Raw genomic sequence first — 22,661 nt, 5'->3', positions numbered from 1 at the left:
ATAAAATAATAATCACCCCCTCCCTCTCCCCAACCCCCTTTGAAATCAGGAACTTGCATGAAACAAGACAGAGGCATTCAAGGAATGAAAATAATTGTTGAAAAATTATCGCCATATGTCGTAACGTCAGTCTACCCAATCACATGTTTAGGTACAATACAATTTCTCTTCTGGCGAAAAACAAAAAGTAAACAAATAAATAAAACTCATCAGGGGTTGTACAGTGACAGCTTTTTGACACCTTACATCTCTGTATGCCGATGATGCAGCTGCAACTATCCCACCATCCGAGCACAAAAGAACTGCTTGAAACATGCAGCTGGGCAAATGTAGCTCCTGGTCTCTATCCAAGTCAGACCGAGAGAGGTGCAGTCCTGGAGCCCGGTCAGGTAAAAAACGCGGACAAAGTCCTGGAGATGCTCTGTTCTTGCCATGTGCAGCACCGGTGGTGATGGTGGTAGATACTGTATCAGGCTCAGGTTGTTGGTGTTCACTGCGGGAACAATACCAACAGACATTTTTTTAAATAAAAATGTTCGGCTTGTAATTCTTGAACTACATCATTTTGATCAGTTTAGACTGAGAAATGCACACATAAAACTATGGGGAAGAAACAAACAACAATGCACTTGTGTATAGTTCCTGAACTTGCACTGCGTCACTGACCGGCTGACGCAAACAACTTCTTAGCAACCTATGTTTTGTTACATAAAATTTTTTTTAAAGATATTTCCTTAAAATGGCAGTGATATTATTCATTACGTAGGTGAATTTTTTAGATCAACACACTGATAACATGGATAAAGAAACTTACCTATTTCCAGACTCGCTCCCTGCACATAGAGGAGGTTCATATTCTTCGTTCTCGCCGAATTACTCCTTATCGTGGGCCTTTTTGACAAAACATTCACCGTAGCTACCATTTAGATCGAGGTCAGAGTCTTCTGATTCCATTTTAACTGCTTTTCCTACTGTGCCCCTGAAAAAATTCAAAATGGCGGACGGGACGCAGAAATAGCCACTGTCGAATCACCTAACTTCAGAGCGAAAATGTTATTATAAAACCACCAATTTTAATACTAATTTTATGCTTTTTAGTCGATTTAGTCATTTTCATTTGGCAAAAATACCTTACGCAGCCTTTATTTGTAAAAGTAAATACATTTTACATGCAAAAAACCACAACAATGTGAATCATATTTATTTATACAAAATCCTAATGCATGAACTGCTGGGAATTAAGTGTAGTATATACACAGTAACTGCAGGCACCTACAGCAGGCTCTAAAACAGCATTGCCCACAGCCTTGTCCAGCAATTCTTTTCTCTGCAGCAATGACTTGCCCAGCATGCTGGGGTACAACACTTTGCTGTCTGAAAACATACAAAAACATTCAGGGTGTGAGCATCAGTTAATAGTGGGTGGAAAGTTGGCGTGACAATGACGACACATCACCAGGTTCAGATTAGGACAACAATATTTCAGAAACCATTATGATCAGAACAATTATTCTAGGAAACGATCTAAGGACAGATTGGCCTTACATAAAGTAAGCTGGGACAAAGGAGAAAATCATAATATGGACTAAGGGGAGGTTGGAGATTAAGAGGGTGGTGGTGGGGGTGTTATAAACACAACAAGAAGAGGTGTTCAGCTCCACTTTCATCCCCCCTCCCAACTTAAAGGGCCAACTAACCACTTAGAGCACAAGGTATTTTACTGTGGATGTAGAGCTCATAAAATTTCTCATATAATATTGTTGAGACTAAATGAATATTTATGTCACTAAATGAGAGATTTTTAAAAAAGTAATTTTAAAAACACAAACGTATCTGTAAGCAAGATCAAGCCGGGTGGCTGGAATGTTGTACTTCATCTTGAACTACCATGTTCTCACACAGAGTATGTGAGAGTGCATGTGCACGAGTGTGTTTGAGTGTGTGTGTGCGTTTGCACAGGTGTATTAGTCTGTGTGTGGGTGAGTAGGATTTTCTTTTTGGGGGGGAGGGGTGTCTTCTGGTAAGCATTTTACTATACGGCGCTCACAACTGCATAAAGTCATATTAGCACGCAGAACACACCAAATATTTTCAGTAGGTAGAAAATTTTTTGCCCGAGTGGCGGCCGAAGCCCACTCTTATTGATTTTGGACCACCAAGGGATCATTAATGTGCGCAACTTGAACATGAGACCTCCGAGATTTTTCGCCCTTGTCCGAGAAGGCTCAGTGTAGACCTTACCTACCAGTGTAGATCTCTACAAAATCTGTGTTAAACTGTCTACGAATATCATGTCTTTCACCATGGGAAATCTAAAATCTGCACAAGTAGTAATAGTCAAGTTATAAGAGAAGGAAGATGCACATCTGCATTTTTTAACTAAAGACACTCAGCGTTAGCTCTTGTTTTACCATTAAACAAGAGTGAGTTACTCTGCGTTTGTTCATGAATCATGTTGTGTCTGTGGCAGCCTGCATACAACTAAGAAAGATACATTATGCGACTTTTTAAAAACACAAAACTGTGTAAATACATGGGTAGAGAAAACTTCTTGTTTCATTCTTAGTTTTTGTGTCGGAAATGTCAGTTATTGCAAATGGTCATTGAACCAAAAATAAAAGCTGGAAAGGTCTGGTGCTGATTCGGTGTCACTGGAAAGCTAGAAATTACTCTTATAACCCAATTACGAGAAGGTATCCCTGTTATTCAGTCAACTTACAAAACCTAGATCTAGCGTTTTAAGAAAAATAAGGAATAATTTATGGAGGTTTAACTGACAGCCTAATGTTTTAAGAAAAGTAAGGAATTTCTAGAATGTAACAGATACTTTTCATGTATTACATTGTAGATGTATTCTGGCACTAAAATCGATTTTTATTTTTTCATACAGTGGTATGAGGGTAATGTTTATAAACTTTCGAGAAAATATGCGGATATTCACAATTATATCAGACACATAAAGTTGTATTTGGTGGAATCACTTCATAGCGAATTGTGTGTCAGGTGGATACAGTTGCAAAATTACATCTATCTATTACATACACAGATGCCATCTTTTCTGAGTATCTGCACCAATGTTATGTCGTTCATGTTCCAAAAGTTCGAAAGATTTTGTCGGGCCGTTTTTTTTAAAATTGATTTTTTTTATTCGCACCTGTCCCAAAAAATTTAACAATTTAGCAGTGTCATGTCGACTTCAGCACGTCTAACGAAATAACCAGACAAGTTACAATATCCGCGGTTTTTTTAGTCTAAAGAGCAGAAATGCGTGCTTTGGGTGCATTAAATAATAATTACCATAAATACAAGAATACACCTAAAACTGTACGTTGAAAAGTACCAAAAATCAAGTCAGCCTAGATAGAGCTGCGATAGGGAGCTGACCCCCATGACCCCGACATGATAAGGCGCTCGGCGGCGAACCCCCAGCTACATCTAAAATTCCACTGCCGGTGCGCTGTGATATATGTGTGAGTGTGCACGAGTGTTTGTGTGTGTGTGTGTGCATGTGTGTGTATGTGTGTGTGTGTGTGTGTGTGTGTGTGTGTGTGTGTGTGTGTGTGTGTGTGAGTGTGTCTGTGTGTGTGTGTGTGCGTGTGTTTTGTGTGGGAGTGTATTTGTGTTCATGCATGTGATCGTGTGTGCATATGAGGGGTGTTAAACACAAAGAGACCATTGTATTTCTAAGATCAGTAAGATCAGGTAGCCAAACACGCTTCATTTTTTTTCAAACCTTTATGAAATGTAGCAGCATTGAGGAACTGTATCCACGGGTTCTCGTGGTAGTTGGGAGGCTGAGTTACATCCTCATTCTTCAAGTATTGACCTACTTTCTCCAGACGAAACACTTGTGGAGGTTTGGACTTCCCCTCATCACCAGCTGTGGCTGCAGCTGGCTCAGGATCCTGAGCAAAGAAGGAAACATCAGGAATTGTAGCAGGAATCTACAATAATACAACGGCTATCCAAAAAGAAAGGTGAAAGTATTCCAGACTAAAAAAGCGATAACTCTTTTTTCCCACCTGTAAATTGCACACTCTTGTTGTCAGAGTACTAGTAGCACTATTGAAGGCTATTAGGTATATCTATGACCTTATAGCAAACAACGAAACCCTCATAATTTTCACTCTCTTCAAATGCAATAAGAAGCCACCCACAGACAGAAAGTATTTGACCTAAATTGGAACACAAATGGTCCATTTCGCACACCAATGATACATAATATATACACATACGAGTTGACCCACATCATCACAACAAGCACAGCCAATCCTGCCATAACAGAATCCTGTTACACAAAAAAAACAACCTATTATAACGGAATATCCTCACTTCCCGCGTGATAAATTCCTCTGTAATACATCTGTCTGAGATTAAAACTTGCTCAATACGGAAACGGAAAGAGAAATTAGTTCCCTTCGAAAGATTTTGACATGTCTTAAGACAGAAAATGCTTTGCCCGCCAGCCTTGATTTGAAACAAAACTTCCATTTGGGGGTAGCTGTACCCCCATCCGTGTGAGCCCTGAGAGGTGCAGATGATCAGAGTGGTGTGGATGTGATTTCACACAATTGCATTTGAAAGTGATCAAGTGGCACTCTAGTATGGAACCTTTCCTGGATAGCTAGAGGTGTGAAATTAATTTGACCATTGCCAGCCATAAAATATGTTCCCCTCATCTTATTACACAGAAAAAACTTCACTCCTCCGAAGACTCAATGTCCAAGTCTAAGGCAGAATTTTTTTCTTTCTCCTTTGCAATTCTGTCCTGGGTTCTGCTGTACACGCAACATTTGGGGATGACAACCCTTTACCAAACAAATTTTCACATTAGTATCTAACATGAAGGGTAATTAACCAACAAAGGTTAACCAACACACACACACACACACACACAAAGACATATATAAATATATTATATATATATATATATATATATATATATTATTTTTGTGAAAGTTCATCACTTTGGCCTCCTAAAACTTCCCAACCACTTAACTTTCGAATTTGACAAAATTAACAGTGGTTCAGAATCATTTACAGGGTGCGCAGTTATATTATCGAGTCTGAAGTCACTGTAGTTTAATTTTCAGTTTTTCATTAGTTTCATTTAGGTCTAATCTTGGGAAAGACGCCATTGTAAACAAGTGAGGGTTCCGTTCATAAACAGTGCATACTGGTCCCACACCTTTGAAATTCGGGAGTGTACAACCACGAAAACGGAACAGAGAATCAATCTATACATCTGTTATATATTTGGCAACTTGGAAACATGTGCGTCACTTTTCTCTCAAAATTTATTGCTCCATTCCAGTAGAGTGTAAATATACTTGGCTAATGACTAGGGCTGTACCCCGGTAGCAAACCCGCTCGTGCTCACAAGCCCCTAGTTCAAGTCACAAGCCTCAAATCAGTAGGTCAAATCATCAAATCAAATCACCAGCATGATAAGTTGAGTCTAGCGCAAACTGTAACCTCCTTGGTCTAGTCTAAACTTCAAGTCCACAGCAATTAGCAATCCGCGAAGCCACTCGTGTCAGGCCCCCTCATCATCCCCACCCTGCTTGCAATCCGCGAAGCCACTTACGTCAGAAAAAGAGAGAGGGGGAGAGTGAGAGATCTCGCCCACGGAGTCACTGCGCGGCGTGGCGCTGTAGTTTACTCGATTAATCGAGGCCTGCGCAAGCCTCAAGTCCCGTCCGCTGCCACAGGCCCCACAATTCACACAGTACTGATTTGCGCTAGGCTTACAGATTTGCCCCAGGACAAGCTCCAAACCTGACCTGCTGACTTGTACTGTCTCGATACACCGAGCGAGCGGCACGGGCTCGATGGCGTAGGACCGTCTTGATGGCGACAAGACAGTCCGATGTGTTCAAACAGCAAGACAGTACTGTGCGCTGTGTGAACTTTGAACCGTGGAGGAAGGGAGAGGCTGGGCTTGTTTTGGTGCAAGGCGTAGAGAGCTGAAGTTATTTTTAACTTCCCGCCGTTGATCAGCTAAGCGAATGGATAAGTGAGAGGGAGCATGGTATTGTAGTAACAGAGACCTAGGTTTCTGATAATAATAAGAATAAGTAGACTTAGATTACCCTAGAATGGAGAACTCCAGGGGTCGTTGTGATTGGCTTTTGTATCGTATGTATGTAACCTATTTTGTAGATGTGTTACACTCACAGTGACATAATACAGAACATTTAGGAGACGGGCTAGGCCTACTTCAACCCAAGGTCAGGGCCAACCTGGGCTGAGAGGGAACAACGCCCCAGCAGAAAGACGGAGGTTCTCAGTAAAAATTTCTCCCCATACGGGAATCGAACTGAGGTCTTTTGCGTGCGACGATGAAGCGCTTGGCTCGTGCACATTAAAAATAAACAGGCCTGAACATCATAATAATAGCCGATCCAATATTAATTTTTAAGTGCATTGAATAGAGCTTTTTGTTTTTTACAACCGAACTATGAAAAAAAAACAACCGATCTTGCACTTTTGGTGCAAGCCTCTCAACGCAAATAACCAGAGAATCTATAATATGTACTGAGGCCACTGCCACGAGAGTTCGCGACGTCACGACACAGTACAGCAGGACTGTCCGCGAGTCACAACTCACCGGAAGTTCCCTCCGGTAGCAAGCGGGAGGCAAATCAAACCACAAGCCTGCTCGCAAGACTCTAGCGCAAGACTTCCACTGCTTTACAAGCCTTCGATTAACCGAGCAGAATCCAGCCCTTCTAATGACTTACAGCTGATCTTAAATATATATATATATATTTATAAGAAACCTTATCTCTTAACCCCTTGCCTGCTCTGTGGGGGTACCTGGTACAGAATATTTATACTACCTAAAAATGAGTAACACCAAAGGACTGTATGTTCATTTTTCTTTTATTTGACATATACTTTGCTATATCTAGTCCTTATAGTAAGCGAGCTATACTCATTCAAAAAGCAGCCACTGTGGAAATTTCCTTAGCACATGGGGTAGACTTATGGTAAGCAGTCAAGGGGTTAAAAAAAAACTTCAGTTAACTGTATAATAAATATAATAAAAAAACAATACTTTTTAAAATGCACATTTGCCATCATACCTCAGGTTCACCGAAATTATCTCTGAGAAACTCAGCCACAAAGTTGATGTCATGCTGCGTCATCTGTAAAAATACATTAATATAATTTGATTATTTTTATTGCATGCACTAAGAAAAAGAGTACCATATCAAAAGGAGTGTTCTTTTTGTTTTTCTTCTTCTTCACTCCTCAGCAGTGACCAGCCTTTAGTACTTCAACACACAATGCACTTGATTTTTATTAATGAGACCTGTGCTGCTACTATAACTTATCATTCATTCTAACCAGACTCCAGCTGTCAAAGTGTCTTTAACATGTGTAACATGAACTCAAAACCTTTGTGGCTTTTTGTCTTTACCATCAGCTATTAGTAGCTCCATCCTACCAGGATGAAACCAGACAAAAAGGAAAAAGTACTCGACAACCATGTATGTACGACCAGGTAATCAAAATAGGTATTTTGGCTCAAAAGGAAAGTACCTTACCAGTAGGCAAATGAACTCTTAAAAGGGGACAATGCTGCTAAAATTTAAGTCATCCTATTTCCCAAGTTTGTTGGTGAGAGTTGTAGATTCATTTGATGCATTGAATTAGCAAAAAGTTGGAAGGGGGGTAGGTATAAATAATGATGGCTTGCAAAGAAATACAAGTACAACTTTTCAGCAGAAGCAGTCCGGCCACCTGAGCCTTTACACAGAAGGACAAAATGGTGCATTTAAACACAAAATCCTATAAACCCCAGAGAGAGACAGGTGATTAACATTTGTGGCGATAAGAAATTTTCCACTTTGCTTTGTGTAACTGCACACTTGCTCACCTGACAGGAGTTGGTGAGCGAAATTTTGCACATCCCTTACCATGTACCCAATGACAACTCAACGCTGATCTTTTTCTTGAACAATATTTTAACCATCTGGTCACGTGACTTACATATGAATTAACATGTTTCTGACTTAAGTTCCGCCCAAATTATAAAATTGTCTAAATTGTGTTTAGATCAACACATTAGCGATTTTAGAACCAAAAAAACAAGTTTCATATATATATACATTACAGCTGGTTTTTGTTGACATATATTGCTGTACAAGATGACAAGGCTAAACCTCGAGGAGCGCTGTTGGGCAATTTGAATACTCCAAGCTGTCCTATTGGCCCGTAGAGTGGTGCGGATGCTTCATCGCTCCCATCCTACCATCAATATCCCAAAAGATAGGGTCCAAATCAATGGAGTTACACGTGACAGACCCAGACCAGGCAGACCACAGGTCGATACTGTCCAAAAAGACAGACAAATAAGGGCAAAGCGTCTATATAATCAAATAATCACTGCTTCCCTTTCTAATTTTGAAACATTGTCGCTGTCAAATTCATCCTTAAACGTAAACCTCATAAATTAAATGTCAAAAGACGTTCGTAATCAACAAATAAAGTGAAGCTGGAATAGAGTTGAAGGGAACATGTGCATGGCAGTCAAAGCTGTTTCATTGCCACATATACCCTGTTCACCCCTTTGGGGCCACAGTTAAAATCAATCACAAGCCCTGATTAAGTAAGCTAACTAACACTGGTCGAGTCTACCTCACAAATGTGAGGGGAACTAACTCTTAATAATCTCTTGACTGCTGCATGTGCTTGTTTTTTTTCCTCGACTTTTTACCATCCTATAATCAGATCATGACCTCGATTATGACACCAGCTCCTGGCCGCGAAAGGCTAACAAAAACAGCCAAATGTGAAATTTAAAAAATAATAATTGTCATGTTCTACCAAAGAGTTAGACTCACTGGTAGATCTATAACATATAGATCTAGTACTGACATCTCTGCTTCTTTGCTTTATGTTTATGTATTCACATCTAAAGTTAAGTTTAATTTTAGTGGGAACTGATATTTAATAAGATACTTTCCCGATTATTTTGGCGGTTGAACATACAATATGAATTCCGGATTTGTTTTCATTCACAACTCAGAGTCGCCGCCTCGAGTAAGATTCTTGTGTGATATCTACAGGCCCTATCTGGTCCCATTTCACTTTGATTACCCTGTCAAACAAGTCAGTCTTCACCCCTGCAGACAAATACTGCTCTGGCATCTTTGAGATTGCTTTCTCACAACGACCAGCTATGCACCTCAATTTCATACAGACACTGGAAGAGTTATCAGCAAAAAAAAAAAGGATACAACGGCGTTAAAACATGTTCCAACATCGAGCAGGGCAGCCCTATAATGACAAATGTTTGCCATCTTTGCAAGAATTACACTTGAACTGACTGGGCAAATCGTCACATTTGTCTGCAATGGAGTTCTCTTCTCGGAGAGTTTTGACACATAAAGGAAAGAGAGAGAGAGACTAGCAGACTGCTGCACGCTTGAACTAGACAGATGGGGTGGTGACAGTGTGATGGTATGGGTTTGAATATCTTCCAACCACAGAACCTAGCCACACATTTTCAAAGCTACAGTCGATGCCAACGAGTGCCACAATGTTCTCCGGAGGTACTTGGTTCAATTCTTTCAAACCTATAGACATATGCACACATTGCATCAAGACATACCCGCCCACACATTGCCCGTGTAAAGGTGGCAATATTTACAGCAGCAAAATGTGAATGTTTTGCCATTACCAGTCTACTCACCACACAAGTCCCACTGTGGGCCTAAGATGTGCACCCAAAACGACATCAACATTGTACAACGACTTTAAAAAAGAAAAACTGACCCGATCAAAGCACAGAACATGCCAAGCTTGCATCATTGCAAGGGGCGACAATACCCGCTATTGACGACAAATTTTTTAATCAAGGAGTACCAGTTCGTGAGGAGTACCAGTTTGTGGTTAATACTGAGCCACCATAAGGGACATGATCAAGAAGCAAAAGGTAATACACTTCTTGTCATTCTTTGAAATATGTCTGTGTCAATTATTTTTTTATATGTTGAATAATAAACACAATAAAGGCTTCTTTCCAAGTGAAAAGTTTCTATTGCCACTGTGTATAATACTAGTGAATAATAAATCAAAATAATACATGAGAAGACATTTTCACTTTATTTACAACAGCCCCCACCCAAAATACTAAAACTGGATAGTCAAAACAAAGGGGTCTTACCTTGGCTAAATCAGGAGGAAGCTGCTCATTTGACAGTCTCATTATAGCTTTGAAAGAAAAAAAGAAAAACAGAAAATTGTCATGCAGGCCTCGAACTCAAATACATAAACGGTTGTACACAAGCCCAGGCCTTAAAAGTACCCGTACTGAATTGGAAAATCGGAAAGAACAGACTAGCCAAGTGAGGTCTGCAGTTAGAATTGCCAAAAAACATGAGATCTTTTTAACAATCCTGATCAACCCACCATATATGCTTCTCATTGTTATCCACTATGAAAATATACAGCTGAGCCTGTTCGAGACACCATTGTTGAAAAGAAAAGTGGTCATCTTAGACAAATGGTCCTACTGGTGGACAGTGTCATTACAAGATAGATTTTTTTTTTAAACCAGCAAAGAAAATTGCTACACATAAAGTAAAAATGTCACTATTTATAAAAGGCATACTACAAGACAAAGTTAACCATTGTGATAATTTCAACATTTCTTCACCCTTCATAGAAATGTATTACCTTGTCTTTCTCATACAAGCAGGCATGGGATCAAGGATGCTTTTGTTTGTTTTTTATCATTGCAAAATCTTTCCCCAAAGTATTTGTCACATTTACCAATAGCACACACTCGTATAAAAGGGTATAAAAGTCAGAAAATTCTGATCAGAAAATATTAATTCTACAAAGTAATCTCAGAATGATGTCACCACCGCTGTTGATGAAGATATTTTTGTATCTCTTGTCTGGAAAAGGTTCCTTTGAAGCTATCTGTCCATTGTGCAAAAAATATGTCACACCTGTCATCTGAAACTAACAAAGTTTTGCAGATGTTGCCACCGTCCATGTTGGGTACATTTTGTTTCTTCTTAACTAGAGGAGTGACCTATGCAACTGTAAACCTTTAACACCCCCATCGACAAAATTTAGATAATTCAAGGGGCAGGCTGCTTTGATGCTGTTTGTCAGGAGAGCCAGAGCTGAGTAGGACACTATATCCCAGCAGAAAATAGAATCATTAATATCACATCAAAGAAACTGATGAGGAGTGACCCATTTTAAAGAATAATATTTGGTCATCAGGAGCAATTACTTAAAAATGAACTACAAAAATCTCACCAATGTACAGCCACCGAAAGAAAGCCTTAAAGTTTTTCATGCTTGCATCAATGACTCTGTGGAAACAATAGAAAATCCCTGCATCCAATGGACTCACAACGGACATAAACAGCTTTTAGAACTGAAAATGTGAACACATTCACTGCGCCTGTTATATGGGCCAGAAATAGAGTGAACAGGATGATCTTCAGGACCCCTATTTCCATACCTTATTCTCGTTATTTTCTACGTTGAACAGGAATCTAATGAAAAAGCACAGTGAATGTAAAACAGGAAAAAATAACACCTTTTTTCTTGGGCAAATTTGGGTTACAACAGCAAGTAAAATACACAAAACATTTTAGAGCTTACATAAGCATCATATAATAAATAACATATGACCATTATTTGAATCATTTATTGGCATTGCTGCTAGCCTATGCACAGTGTCTTGTTTTTGAGGTTATATCACATTGACTTGCTCAAGGACACACACACCTCACTGACCCCTCACCTAATGTCACAGACGTCACGACTTTTTTGAAAACACAACCCTATGACGACCCACTTTTAGGCCATTAACATGAGCTGGCATTATTTGTGAGCCAGAACTTACAAACCACTCAGTCACTGGAACACTGTCTCACTACAGAAATGTCTATACCATTGAATGGTGGTTTATAGAGTACTTTTAATATGCAATAATAGTAACATTAACAATAACAACAGTAATAATAAGAATATTAATAATAATAATTGTTAATACATGTAATAATAAAACTCAAGTTTATAATTTAAATGCCAACATATAATCCTAAATACTTTCGTAACGAATAGCTCAATCACTCTTCTGTCTGTAAGTACAGGTTTAGATGATTATTATTGTATGGAAGCCATGATGAGCACACAACAAATGTGCCTTTTAATCAAAACGTCTTTTGTCACATTTCATTACTAGGACTTGTCAGTCCATGTCCCACATATCAACAACAATAATAATAATAACAATAATAATAATAATAATAATAATAATAATAATAATAATAATAATAATAATAATAATAATAATGAGGATGATGATATAATAATCAAATGCACAAACACTTTGAATAAATACACCTTATATGGAGTAATAAAGGGGGGAAATGCTAAAAATAATAACCACTCTTTTTTGTGAAAATAATGGAAATAACAATTGGAAAAAAATCAGAAAGACTGTATCACTGAATAATAATGATAATTATAGCAATTATAGAGACCCATTTTACAGTGCCCACTCTCTTGTGGCTTTGAGTGTTAAACAAATAATAACATTTCCACAGCTTACACAGTAATACAGTTTATGCATATTGGCCCATTCATTGCACAATGACCCTTTCAATACATATGCATTCATAATACCAAGTTTTGACAAAAGAAAGCATACACACAAAAAGAAGTTACAGGAAAACTTAACAAAAGACGCCAAAGTTCACAGAAAAGAAAAGAAGAAACATACGCCATAACCTTTTCCCTACCTAACGATATATCATTGGAATACCCTGGGAATGTGTGAGCCAAGACAAATAAGACAAGACGAAAAAAGTCTTCTTTACGTCATGTGACAAGTGCAGACCCCTCCCACTTTGCCAGCTGCGCGTATAACCAGAGAGGGTTTACAGTAGTATTACTGTAAACTCTCTGGTATAACTCGCTGGGCTGGCGATAGTTTACATTGGTTACAATGCTGCAAGGCTACTGCGATCAACTTGGGCGGTATGTCGTATGCGTATGTCTAGCCAAGGCCTACTAAAATCAATATTAGAGAGAGAGAGAGAGAGAGAGAGAGAGAGAGAGAGAGAGAGAGAGAGAGAGGGGGAGAGAGAGGGGGAATGAATAAACGTAGCCGATTTAGATCTAGGATCTAGATCTAGAGAGTCTAGATTTTGTTGTGCACCCAGCCAAGAGTGTGCAGTTCGGAAAGTAGATCTAGATCTAGGCCTTTAAGTGGTTGGCGAATGGCCGAAGGGTAATTCTTGACAAGCGGTATGTCTGTGAATTGGCGGAGACACTCTAGATCTATATCATGCAACTTGATTCATACTATAATATCAACAGTACATAGATCTACTTAAGCTTCGGTGCTTGTTTCAATGGCTTCTTTTTCGGTGCACCTGTACAATTGTGGTCACGTTTAATGTTTACATGACGGTCATTATTGCAATGTGGGAGTGAATCTAGATCTAGATTTAGATCTGGATCTAGATATCTCTAGATTCTATCTAGATATAGATAGCCAAGATAACATATTTCTAGATCTAGATAGCTAGATCTATTTAGATCTAGATCTTGATTAGATCTATAATTTTAATTCAGTTTAGATCTAGATCTAGATTCTAGCTATAATCTAGGCCTAAATCTAAATAAGAAACATGTAAAAATTACCACAGGGGCACTTAGGCCTTGAGTGATTTAGTGCAAACGGGACCGCTATTGTACAGGAGTGCCATTGTTTCCTGGCTTCAGTTCATGATCATTGATTCTGACTTTGGGGAACAGCTCGCTGTGTAGTTAATCTAGATCTAGATCTAGATCTAGTCAACAGTTAAACTGCTGGACTCTAGCAGTGGCCGTATCTTTAGTTTACAAAATAGCCAATCTATTGTATATTCTGTTAGACAACAGTTCATTGCAGAGCACCATTGGCTGTTCTGTCGTTTTTAAACTGTAAGATCTAATCTACTTCTACGTTTCGTAAATTCCTAGATCTACATCATCATGTCACTGAACATGTTCAACCCACTTATACCGCTTTCCGTTCATAAAAACCTTAAATTCCTCAACTCACTACATTCAAAATGTGAACAAAAACCTGTCAAGATAAATACACGGTACCAAACAGTTTATATGGAGAAAAAAAACAAGGCAAAACTGCCATTATGAAATTCAAAGAAGGCAGCTATTTCAGCGAGTTGAACAGTGTGCTCTTTCTTCCTGTCGTTTGTTTACGCTTTAAACGCGCAGCTAGCTGGTTACCAAGGGGAGCCAGTTGGAACGAAAATGAGGCTGTTGTCCCGTCTTGTCTTATTCCGTCTTGGGCGTGAGTTACGCTGGAAGAACTTTGGAGAAACATCAACCACAGAAGGGCATAAACTATACTACAGTGGCAAAGAAGACCGCCATTGAAACGGAGTTGGAATACTCATTCAAAAAGACACTGTGAATGCTGTCTTGGGTTGCCAACTAGTTTCCTGCTGACTTATGGCCATAAGCTTGAAAGCATCCCATTTCAACATCACTGTCATCCAAGCATATGCACCAACAACAGCACATGACGATGAAGAAGTGGAGGATTTCTACATCCAACTATAAGAAGTACTGGACGAAACACCAAAGAGGGATATCATTGTAGTACAAGGTGACTGGAAATCTAATATTGGGGAAGACGCAGTGAAGGACTGGGACTGCTGCAATACCAACACCAATGGCAGAGGTCTACGGCTCCTGGAACTTGCCAGCTATAACGACCTAAAGCTGATGAACACTTTCAGCCCAAATAAGGCAACAAGGAGATGGACGTGGTGTAGCCCAAGCGGAGATTTACACCAGATAGACTGCATCATTGTCAAGCGTCGCAGTGTGAACTGCCGATGCATTTGTTTTCCCTAAACATCGCACTCGCATCTGAGCTCTCCACCTAAACTTACATCACACGATGGGTGGGTAGGTCCTACAAGTTCGCTCTACGTGGGATCACATCGAACTGAATGCTTCCCTGACCATTGCAGCAGTTGTCTCTACTCCCGATTTTGTGAGACAAACTAAATTTTAATTGGTGTGTTCAAAACGTAATGCTGCGTAACCACAAAGGTGGGAAAACTCAGAGATGGAAAGCTATAAATTTGGGATAGGTAAAGGGGAGGAGCAACTAGATAAGTGTTGATCTTGAGACTCACTGGATAAGTGTAGATCTTGAGACTCACGATAAGTGAAAATGGCATGTCTCATGCCACTGTGATTGGTTATCACAGCTGACCACTCTTTGTCATAAACCCACCCAGAGGTCACATCTCTCTAAAGTCGTCTGGGACAATGTGTGACTCTTTCCGTTTTCTTTGGTACTCTCTAGGTTTTTTTGTTTGGTTTCAAAACATGTCACACCTGTCAGAAAATGATACATGGTGAGCGCTAAGAATGCTTCAGGCTGGAAGCAGACAGCTCAAAGACTTAATCTCAACAGAAACAGCAATGCAGGTTTGTGGGCTTGTGTCAGGGTGTCAGGCATAATGAATGATCGACCTAGAAGTGGTAAGCCTCAGATCCTAACCCAGAGACAAGACTGACACATCCACCACATTCATCTTAAAAAAAGATTGCGTCCTGCATCACTGACCCCACACACATAATATCCCTGGAATAAGACCAAGCTCAGAGAGAACTGTAAGGAATCATCAGCAGGTAATATTAATAAACATAAGACCTTACAGACCAACTTTCAGTCCTAAAACCCAGCCACATCAAATTTGGGTGGCATGCTCTTTGCGTTGGACTATCACGGACTGGGAACAAGAAAGTATCTATTCTGTCTCCAGGAAAATGATTAAAGGCAACAACAAAACCAGCTCCAAAGGTTAGATGAACTGGAGCAATTGCTAGAAAGAATCTGGCTGCAGATCTCCCCTACATTTATCAAACAACTTATATTTTCCCTTGGTTGACAGTGTCAATCAACTGTCAATGCAGCATGTGGCCACAAATACTGATTTTGTGAATTTGGAAATTGGGGTGCTCAAGTTGTGATGAATGATGGATATTTTTGGTGCAAAAATAAACACTTCAATGAAAATTATTTGTCGTCATGACTTTGTCTTTGAGGTGTCTCACCTAGAAACAAAATGGATTCTATAACTGTCCCCGTAGAATTATGCCAATTTAGAAGGCCAAATTATGCACAAAAAAGCAAAATTATGCAAAAATTATGCAAGTTACCGTAACACCATTCGCGACATGTTTAGCACTTTTTCAAAGCGAAATTTCATGATTTTCATGTTTTATGTACAGGAAAATTGAAAACAGAACATATCAGTATCAGTAATTTGTTGTGTATTTGGAAAAGAAAACAATCCACATCAGTAAAAAAAAAATAAATAATAATAATAATCTCTGTAACTTTCAGCTGTAGATCTAGATCTAGATCTATTTATTTTATAAGTCTATAGAGGAAAGAAAAACGTTTTAAAAAAATATTTTTAAAACGACATCTGGACCTCTGATGCTGGCACATTACTAAAACCAGGGACACCTGTCAAACATGAAACATCAGCAGACATGAGAACTACAACTTTTGATGGATTGGAAAATTGAACATGCTCAAGGAACAAAATCAAAACCCATAACCAAGATCTTCTAACAAGGGAAATAACCAACTGTTCACTTAAATGAGACTTATTACGGTGATTACCTCCCTTTAGACACATGGCGAGGCGTTAATTAACTGTTTTGTGAAAAAAAGGAAAAAACGTTAAAAAACGCAATTAATCCAAAATTATGCAAATGTTGCAGAATTACGCGAAAAAACGCGGCCGCGGCATAATCCTCCGGGGACAGCTATAAGGAAAATTCTTTACTTAAAGCAACATTTGATTTCTATGCACATTTTTTTTTTTTTTTCAGGGAGTGCTTATTTAGGCCACATATGGCCTAAATAAGGTAAGGGAGGGGGGTTTAGCTTATTTGGGCCTCAGTGTGGCCTAAATAAGGTAAGGGAGGGGGTTTAGCTTATTTAGGCTACAGGTGGCCAAATAAAGTCAAATTGTGCCTTTTCTTTGATAAGAATAGCATTAGCAGTGGACTTTTTAGACAGTGAGTCTCTGATTCAATATTTTTTTTTTAATATGCTATTCAATGAAAATTCCAAATTGATAATATAGTCCTGTAGGTGGACTCCGAGGTCTGCATAGCGAAATACTAGGTTTTAGGGTGTGAACCCCGGAGTCACCGTAGTGAAATAAGGTTTGGTTTAAGTAAGGATTGGTGGACCCGGGGTCAACGTAGTGATAAATAAGCAAGTTTAAGGTGGACCCCGGGGCCCGGGGTCTATCTAGCAAAATACTAGGTTTTAGGACAAGTGGACCCCGGGGTCACCGTAGTGAAATAAGTAGATTTCTTTAAAGATCAGTGGACCCTGGGGTCACCGTAGTGAAATAAGTAGATTGTCTAGGTTTCTTTAAAGATCAGTGGACCCCGGGGTCATCGTAGTGAAATAAGTAGGTTTAATTTTAAAGGGATTGGTGGACACCGGAGTCACCATAGCCATAGAATTAGAAGAATAAGAAGGTTTAATTAAGGATTGGTGAACCCCCGGGACACCGTGATTAAACCTAGTTATATTACTACGGTGACCGCATGGTCCACCTATTTTAAAACCTAACTAGTATTTTGTTAGGTAGACCCTGGGGTCCACCTTAAACTTACCTATTTCACTACGTTGACTCCAGGGTCCACCAATCCTTAAAATTAAACCTAAATCTACGTGTACTTATTTCACTATGTTGACCGCGGGGTCCACCGATCCTTAGTTAAACCTAGATCTACTTATTTCACTACGCTGACTCCGGGGTTCAAATCCTAAAACAGCATTTTGTTAGGTAGACCCCGGGGTCCACCTATCCTTTTGGGGTTAGATAGACCCCGTGGTCCGCCTATCAACTTCCTTGATAATAACTTAAAAACATGCCAGTTGTCATGAATAGTGAAGAAAAATGTGAAAAAAAATGATAATGAGGTAGACTTTAATTTGTCAAAAAAAATGCAAGTGCAAGTGAAGATCATAAGATAATTTTGTTATTTTCGGGTCATCTTTTCACGGTTTATAAAATGTTCCAGTGGGCCTACTACTAGATCTATGTCTCTGAAGAACATTTTACTTGACTTTATCAGCTTTTTTCATGTACTTGAAAGCATAGAATATAATAGTTTCACACAGATGTATGCACAATACCTTGAAAAAGAAAGATAAGGTTATTGTTGTTGTTTTTTAACGGAATGCGTTTTACGATGAGAAAAGTGCTACAAAAAAAGTTTAAAATTTTAAAGAAAGCCCATAATATTAGGAATCCGAAATTACTACCTTGATCTAGTTTGCTTACTCTTTAATTTGTACTGAAAATGAAACACTGTATTTTACTAACAAAGCAAAAAATCTGGGAGTGTATTTTGATTCAAAATTGTCAATGGAACATCATATCAATTATTTATGTACCATTTTATTTTGTGAATTGCGTAGAATTGGTCATATGTCTATGTTTTTGAACGAACACTCGTTGAAAACGCTCGTGTCATCTTTCTTGTTTTCACGCATCGATTATTGCAATGCTTTACTAGCTAACTTACTAAATACCTCTCTTCACAAGTTACAACGTTTTCAAAATCATGCTGCTAGGCTTGTACTAAAGAAAAAGAAGAGGGACCACATTACTCCCATGTTAAGAACGTTGCATTGGCTTCCCGTGTCAGCTAGAATGTCATATAAAATTGCAATATTATGTCATAAATGTGTCAATAACAAAGCTCCCTCATATCTTAGTGATCTCATCCAGATTTATGTTCCATCTAGATCACTAAGATCAGGCGACCAGTATCTTTTACGAGTTCCTAGAAAAGGCGGTAAAAAATTAGCCGAAAGATCGTTCGCCCACCTTGCTCCGTCAGTTTGGAACTCTCTTCCCCAACCCTTGAGACATACAACATCTGAGTCTAAATTTAAAAAATCTTTAAAGACACATTTAATGACATCCTTTTTAAGTCAGTAGATTCATGTTCAGTACAATGTTATGTAAATGTCTATGTATCCATTTATGTATTTTGTGAATTGCAGTGTATATATTATTTTATTCTCATTTCGTGACGATGTGTAATCGTGTGCGTGTGATAAGCAAGTAGGTGTGTGTGTGTGTGTGTGTGTACGTGTGTGTGTGTGTGTGTGTGTGTGTGTGTGTGTGTGTGTGTGTGTGTGTGAGTGTGTGTGTTTGTGTGTGTTTGGCATACATGTGTGCGTGTTATATGTTCGTGAGTGTGTATGCGTGTGTTTGTGTGTGTGTATATGTATATGTGTGTGTGTTTGTGTGTATATGAGTGTGTGTGTGTGAGTGTGTGTGTGTGTCGCGTGCATGAATATTTTTCTTACATGCATTTATGTAAAGCGCCTAGAGCTGTGTTTACACGGGAGTGGGCGCTATAGAAATGATCTTCATTATTATTATTATTATTTAATAACTATGAGCTGTTAAGAAAAAAGAGAATGATATAGGATTTGTCTAAATATGACCATTAGTATTACCATTATAAAGATATTGCCCATTTTGTCCAATTAAATCCTTGCAGGTAAAATCACCATGTACTGCACCTCAATAAGCACAAAAATAATATTTCTGTGACTTTGTATAAAGGTGTTTTGTAGTTGAGTTCTATGTAAAATTCTCAACAAAATAATGTACATTTGGACCGTACAACTGAGATAGACACTCATGCACACAATAACATTCACACATTACACACTTACAAACACACTATTACATTTACTCTCTCTCTCTAGATCTCTCTCTCACCACAACCACACACAAAACAAACACATACTCACACACACACAGACACACAACTCTTACCCTTGGTCCACTTATCATTTAGTATCATCCTCTATTTTGAAATAATCCCCCGCACTAAATAAAAAGATAAGTAGAATCTTGACCTTCCGAATCCATGGTTAGTTCAAGAAACCTACCATATGATGTGGCCTAAATAAGATAAGGGAGGGGGGTTTAGCTTATTTGGGCCTCAGTGTGGCCTAAATAAGGTAAGGGAGGGGGGTTTAGTTTATTTAAGCCACAGTGTGGCCTAAATAAGGTCTCCCTTTTTTTCATCAGTGTATATGTCGTATGTGAAGCATCATGGTGAAATCAAGCGCTCGTCAAAATAATGAAATCAAAGAAACTGCCATTTTTCTGGCCACGGGCAAATTTTTTTTTTTCTTTTTTTAGTCCAAACCCTTTTATGTCCATTTAAAAACATATTCATGTGTGATTTTACTATTTTAAAAAAACGTTAATCAAAGACACAAAAAATGGATACATAAACTTTGGAAGTCACCAGACATTGGCGCCAATATTTCTCACTAATTTTAAGTCTGTCAAATGGCAACTACCACCTCCTTCAATCACAAATATTCCAGCTTCTATTTGTGACAGATGGGTATTTTTAAAAAATCATAAGCAAGACAACTGAACAAGCTTTAAGATGATACCAGTAACTCTATATGCACAAATATTGATGAGCGCCCAATTCCACCATGTCGTGACACGACATATAAATATATACCCTCAGTGTAGTTCCTAAAATTTGTTAGTTCAGAATTTCTCAACTTTTGGGGTTTTTTTTGTCATGTTCTCCTCAGAACCGGATTCTCTATCACCGACAAGAAGATCATGAACCTTTTAAAAAACTATCAGTATTTCAACCATTCAACTAAACACTTTAATGAATAGCACCTCAGTGGAGTAAAAATTGCTTGCTTTTTTTTTTCACCTTTCCAGAAAAATTCAGTGAGATGAACTTCCATCTCTAGAGAATAAAATCAATTTGCAAAAGGGTTGCTGGGCTGAAATACAAGGTAAAATTAAGTGGGTACAGTAGTCTCCACCTAAGATCCCGGTGCTCGGGAGCAAGGAAATGCAGGATCTTAGGCGAACCGGGATCTTAACCGACGAACCCAGGGAAGAATCTATGGTGACCCATGTTAAGGCCCACGATCAATAAAATGGTCTCCCTCCACTCTAAAATGAACTGACGTGACCCCTTGGTGGGTTTATGACGTATGGCGAGCAAAGAGTGGTTAACCTGATGACCTATCCCATTGCATAGTGGGATGAGGCATGCCATTTTCACTTATTATCCTATCATGAGTCTCAAGATCTACGCTTATCCAGTTGCCCCTCCCCTTTACCTGTCGAAAATTTATAGCTTACCATCTTTGACCATGCACCCCCCCCCCCCTCCCCCCCCCCAACTGCCTTTGTCGTTACATCCCATTACGTTGTGAACACACCAATTAAAATTCAGTCTGTCTCCAAATTTGGGAGTAGAGACAACTTCTGCAATGGTTTAGGAAGAGTTCACAGTTCGATGTGATACCGCCTGGAGGGAACGTGTAGGCCCTACCCACCCAGCGAGTGATGTAAGTTTAGGAGGAGAGCTCAGGTGTGAGTGCGATGCGTGAGGAAAACAAACGTGTCGGTCAGTTCACACCCCCGTGTGATCCCGTCTGGGGCAAACATTGTATTGCTTCATCAAGTTTTACAACGTGTATGTGATCACATGCACGACAGCCGCTGATCTTTGACGCAATGGACAGTTTATTGATCTCAACTTTCCACTCTTGGTTGATCGGCTGTCCCGCCCGGGATTTTGTTCTGCTAATTATGATCTGAAATGCGGGATCTTAGCCGAATGTAGACCTTCAGAGTGAATCAGAGTGGGATCTTAGGGGTGACTTTTGTATAGTAAAAATTCTGTTTTCGACAGCGGGATCTTAAGCGAACCGGGATCGTAAGCGGTGGGATCTTAGGCGGAGACTACTGTACTAGTAAAATCTGAAGAACTGTGCAACAGATGCCACTTACTGTTGAAGCTCGCTGCCACTCACAGAGAATGCTCCCGCTGTTCTCACTGCATCTCGTAAGATTTCAGGTCGAAGACCCAACACTGCATATCTGGGATAGTAGCAATCATTGAATATTTGCATGTTGGAGTAAATAGAAACACACTATGCCATCAGCAGAATAACAGTTATTTAGTATAAAGAAAAAGCATGACAGACACACAGAAACAGTTATAGGAAAGAAGATAAGTAAGACCTACCAGTGACACTCCCAAACAACACACAAATCAACTGACTTGGATAATAAGAGAAACAAGTTATGGCAGTAGATATACTACAACTGGCATAATATTATTGTTATTTCTCACAAGGATCTCCTTCTCAAGCAATTTCGCACGCACGCAAGCACGAACACACACACATACACACGCACACAAGCACACACACAGGCACACACATACACGCACACACATGGCGATAGAGAGGGAGAGAGAGGGAGAAATTGAAACAAAGAGATGAGAGAAAAAAATAGAGAAGGTGCTGAAGAATTCAACAACTTAGTTATTGAAAGTATTAAACCCATTCTTCAAAGACCATTCACATTATACAGTCGAACCTGTGTAAGACGGTCACGCATTGTCGAAGAGAAAAGTGGTCGTATAAGATAGGTGGCCATGTATGTATGTATGTATAGTATAAGGTTTTACGGCGCTCGCAACTGCTAAGGTCATATGAGCGCGCTAAACACAAGTTGTTCACCTCTGCG

General features: G+C 39.2%; 1 protein-coding gene across 1 annotated transcript in view; it reads right to left on the bottom strand.

Moving 5' to 3' along the window:
• Window positions 1-22,661, bottom strand: part of LOC101847509 (anaphase-promoting complex subunit 4) — a gene marked incomplete in the record, with an annotated part of 226,336 nt that overhangs the window by 134,976 nt on the left and 68,699 nt on the right. The window contains 6 exon segments of the mRNA XM_013085139.2: window positions 1,277-1,374; window positions 3,734-3,905; window positions 7,089-7,151; window positions 10,178-10,224; window positions 11,287-11,342; window positions 21,918-22,007. Of these exon segments, the coding sequence (XP_012940593.1) occupies window positions 1,277-1,374; window positions 3,734-3,905; window positions 7,089-7,151; window positions 10,178-10,224; window positions 11,287-11,342; window positions 21,918-22,007 (526 nt within the window).

Source organism: Aplysia californica, unplaced genomic scaffold (genome assembly GCF_000002075.1).
Source record: "Aplysia californica isolate F4 #8 unplaced genomic scaffold, AplCal3.0 scaffold00349, whole genome shotgun sequence".
Lineage (NCBI taxonomy): Eukaryota > Metazoa > Mollusca > Gastropoda > Aplysiida > Aplysiidae > Aplysia > Aplysia californica.
The sequence above is the reverse complement of the archived record's forward strand: the minus strand, read 5'-3'. Positions and strand labels throughout refer to the sequence as shown.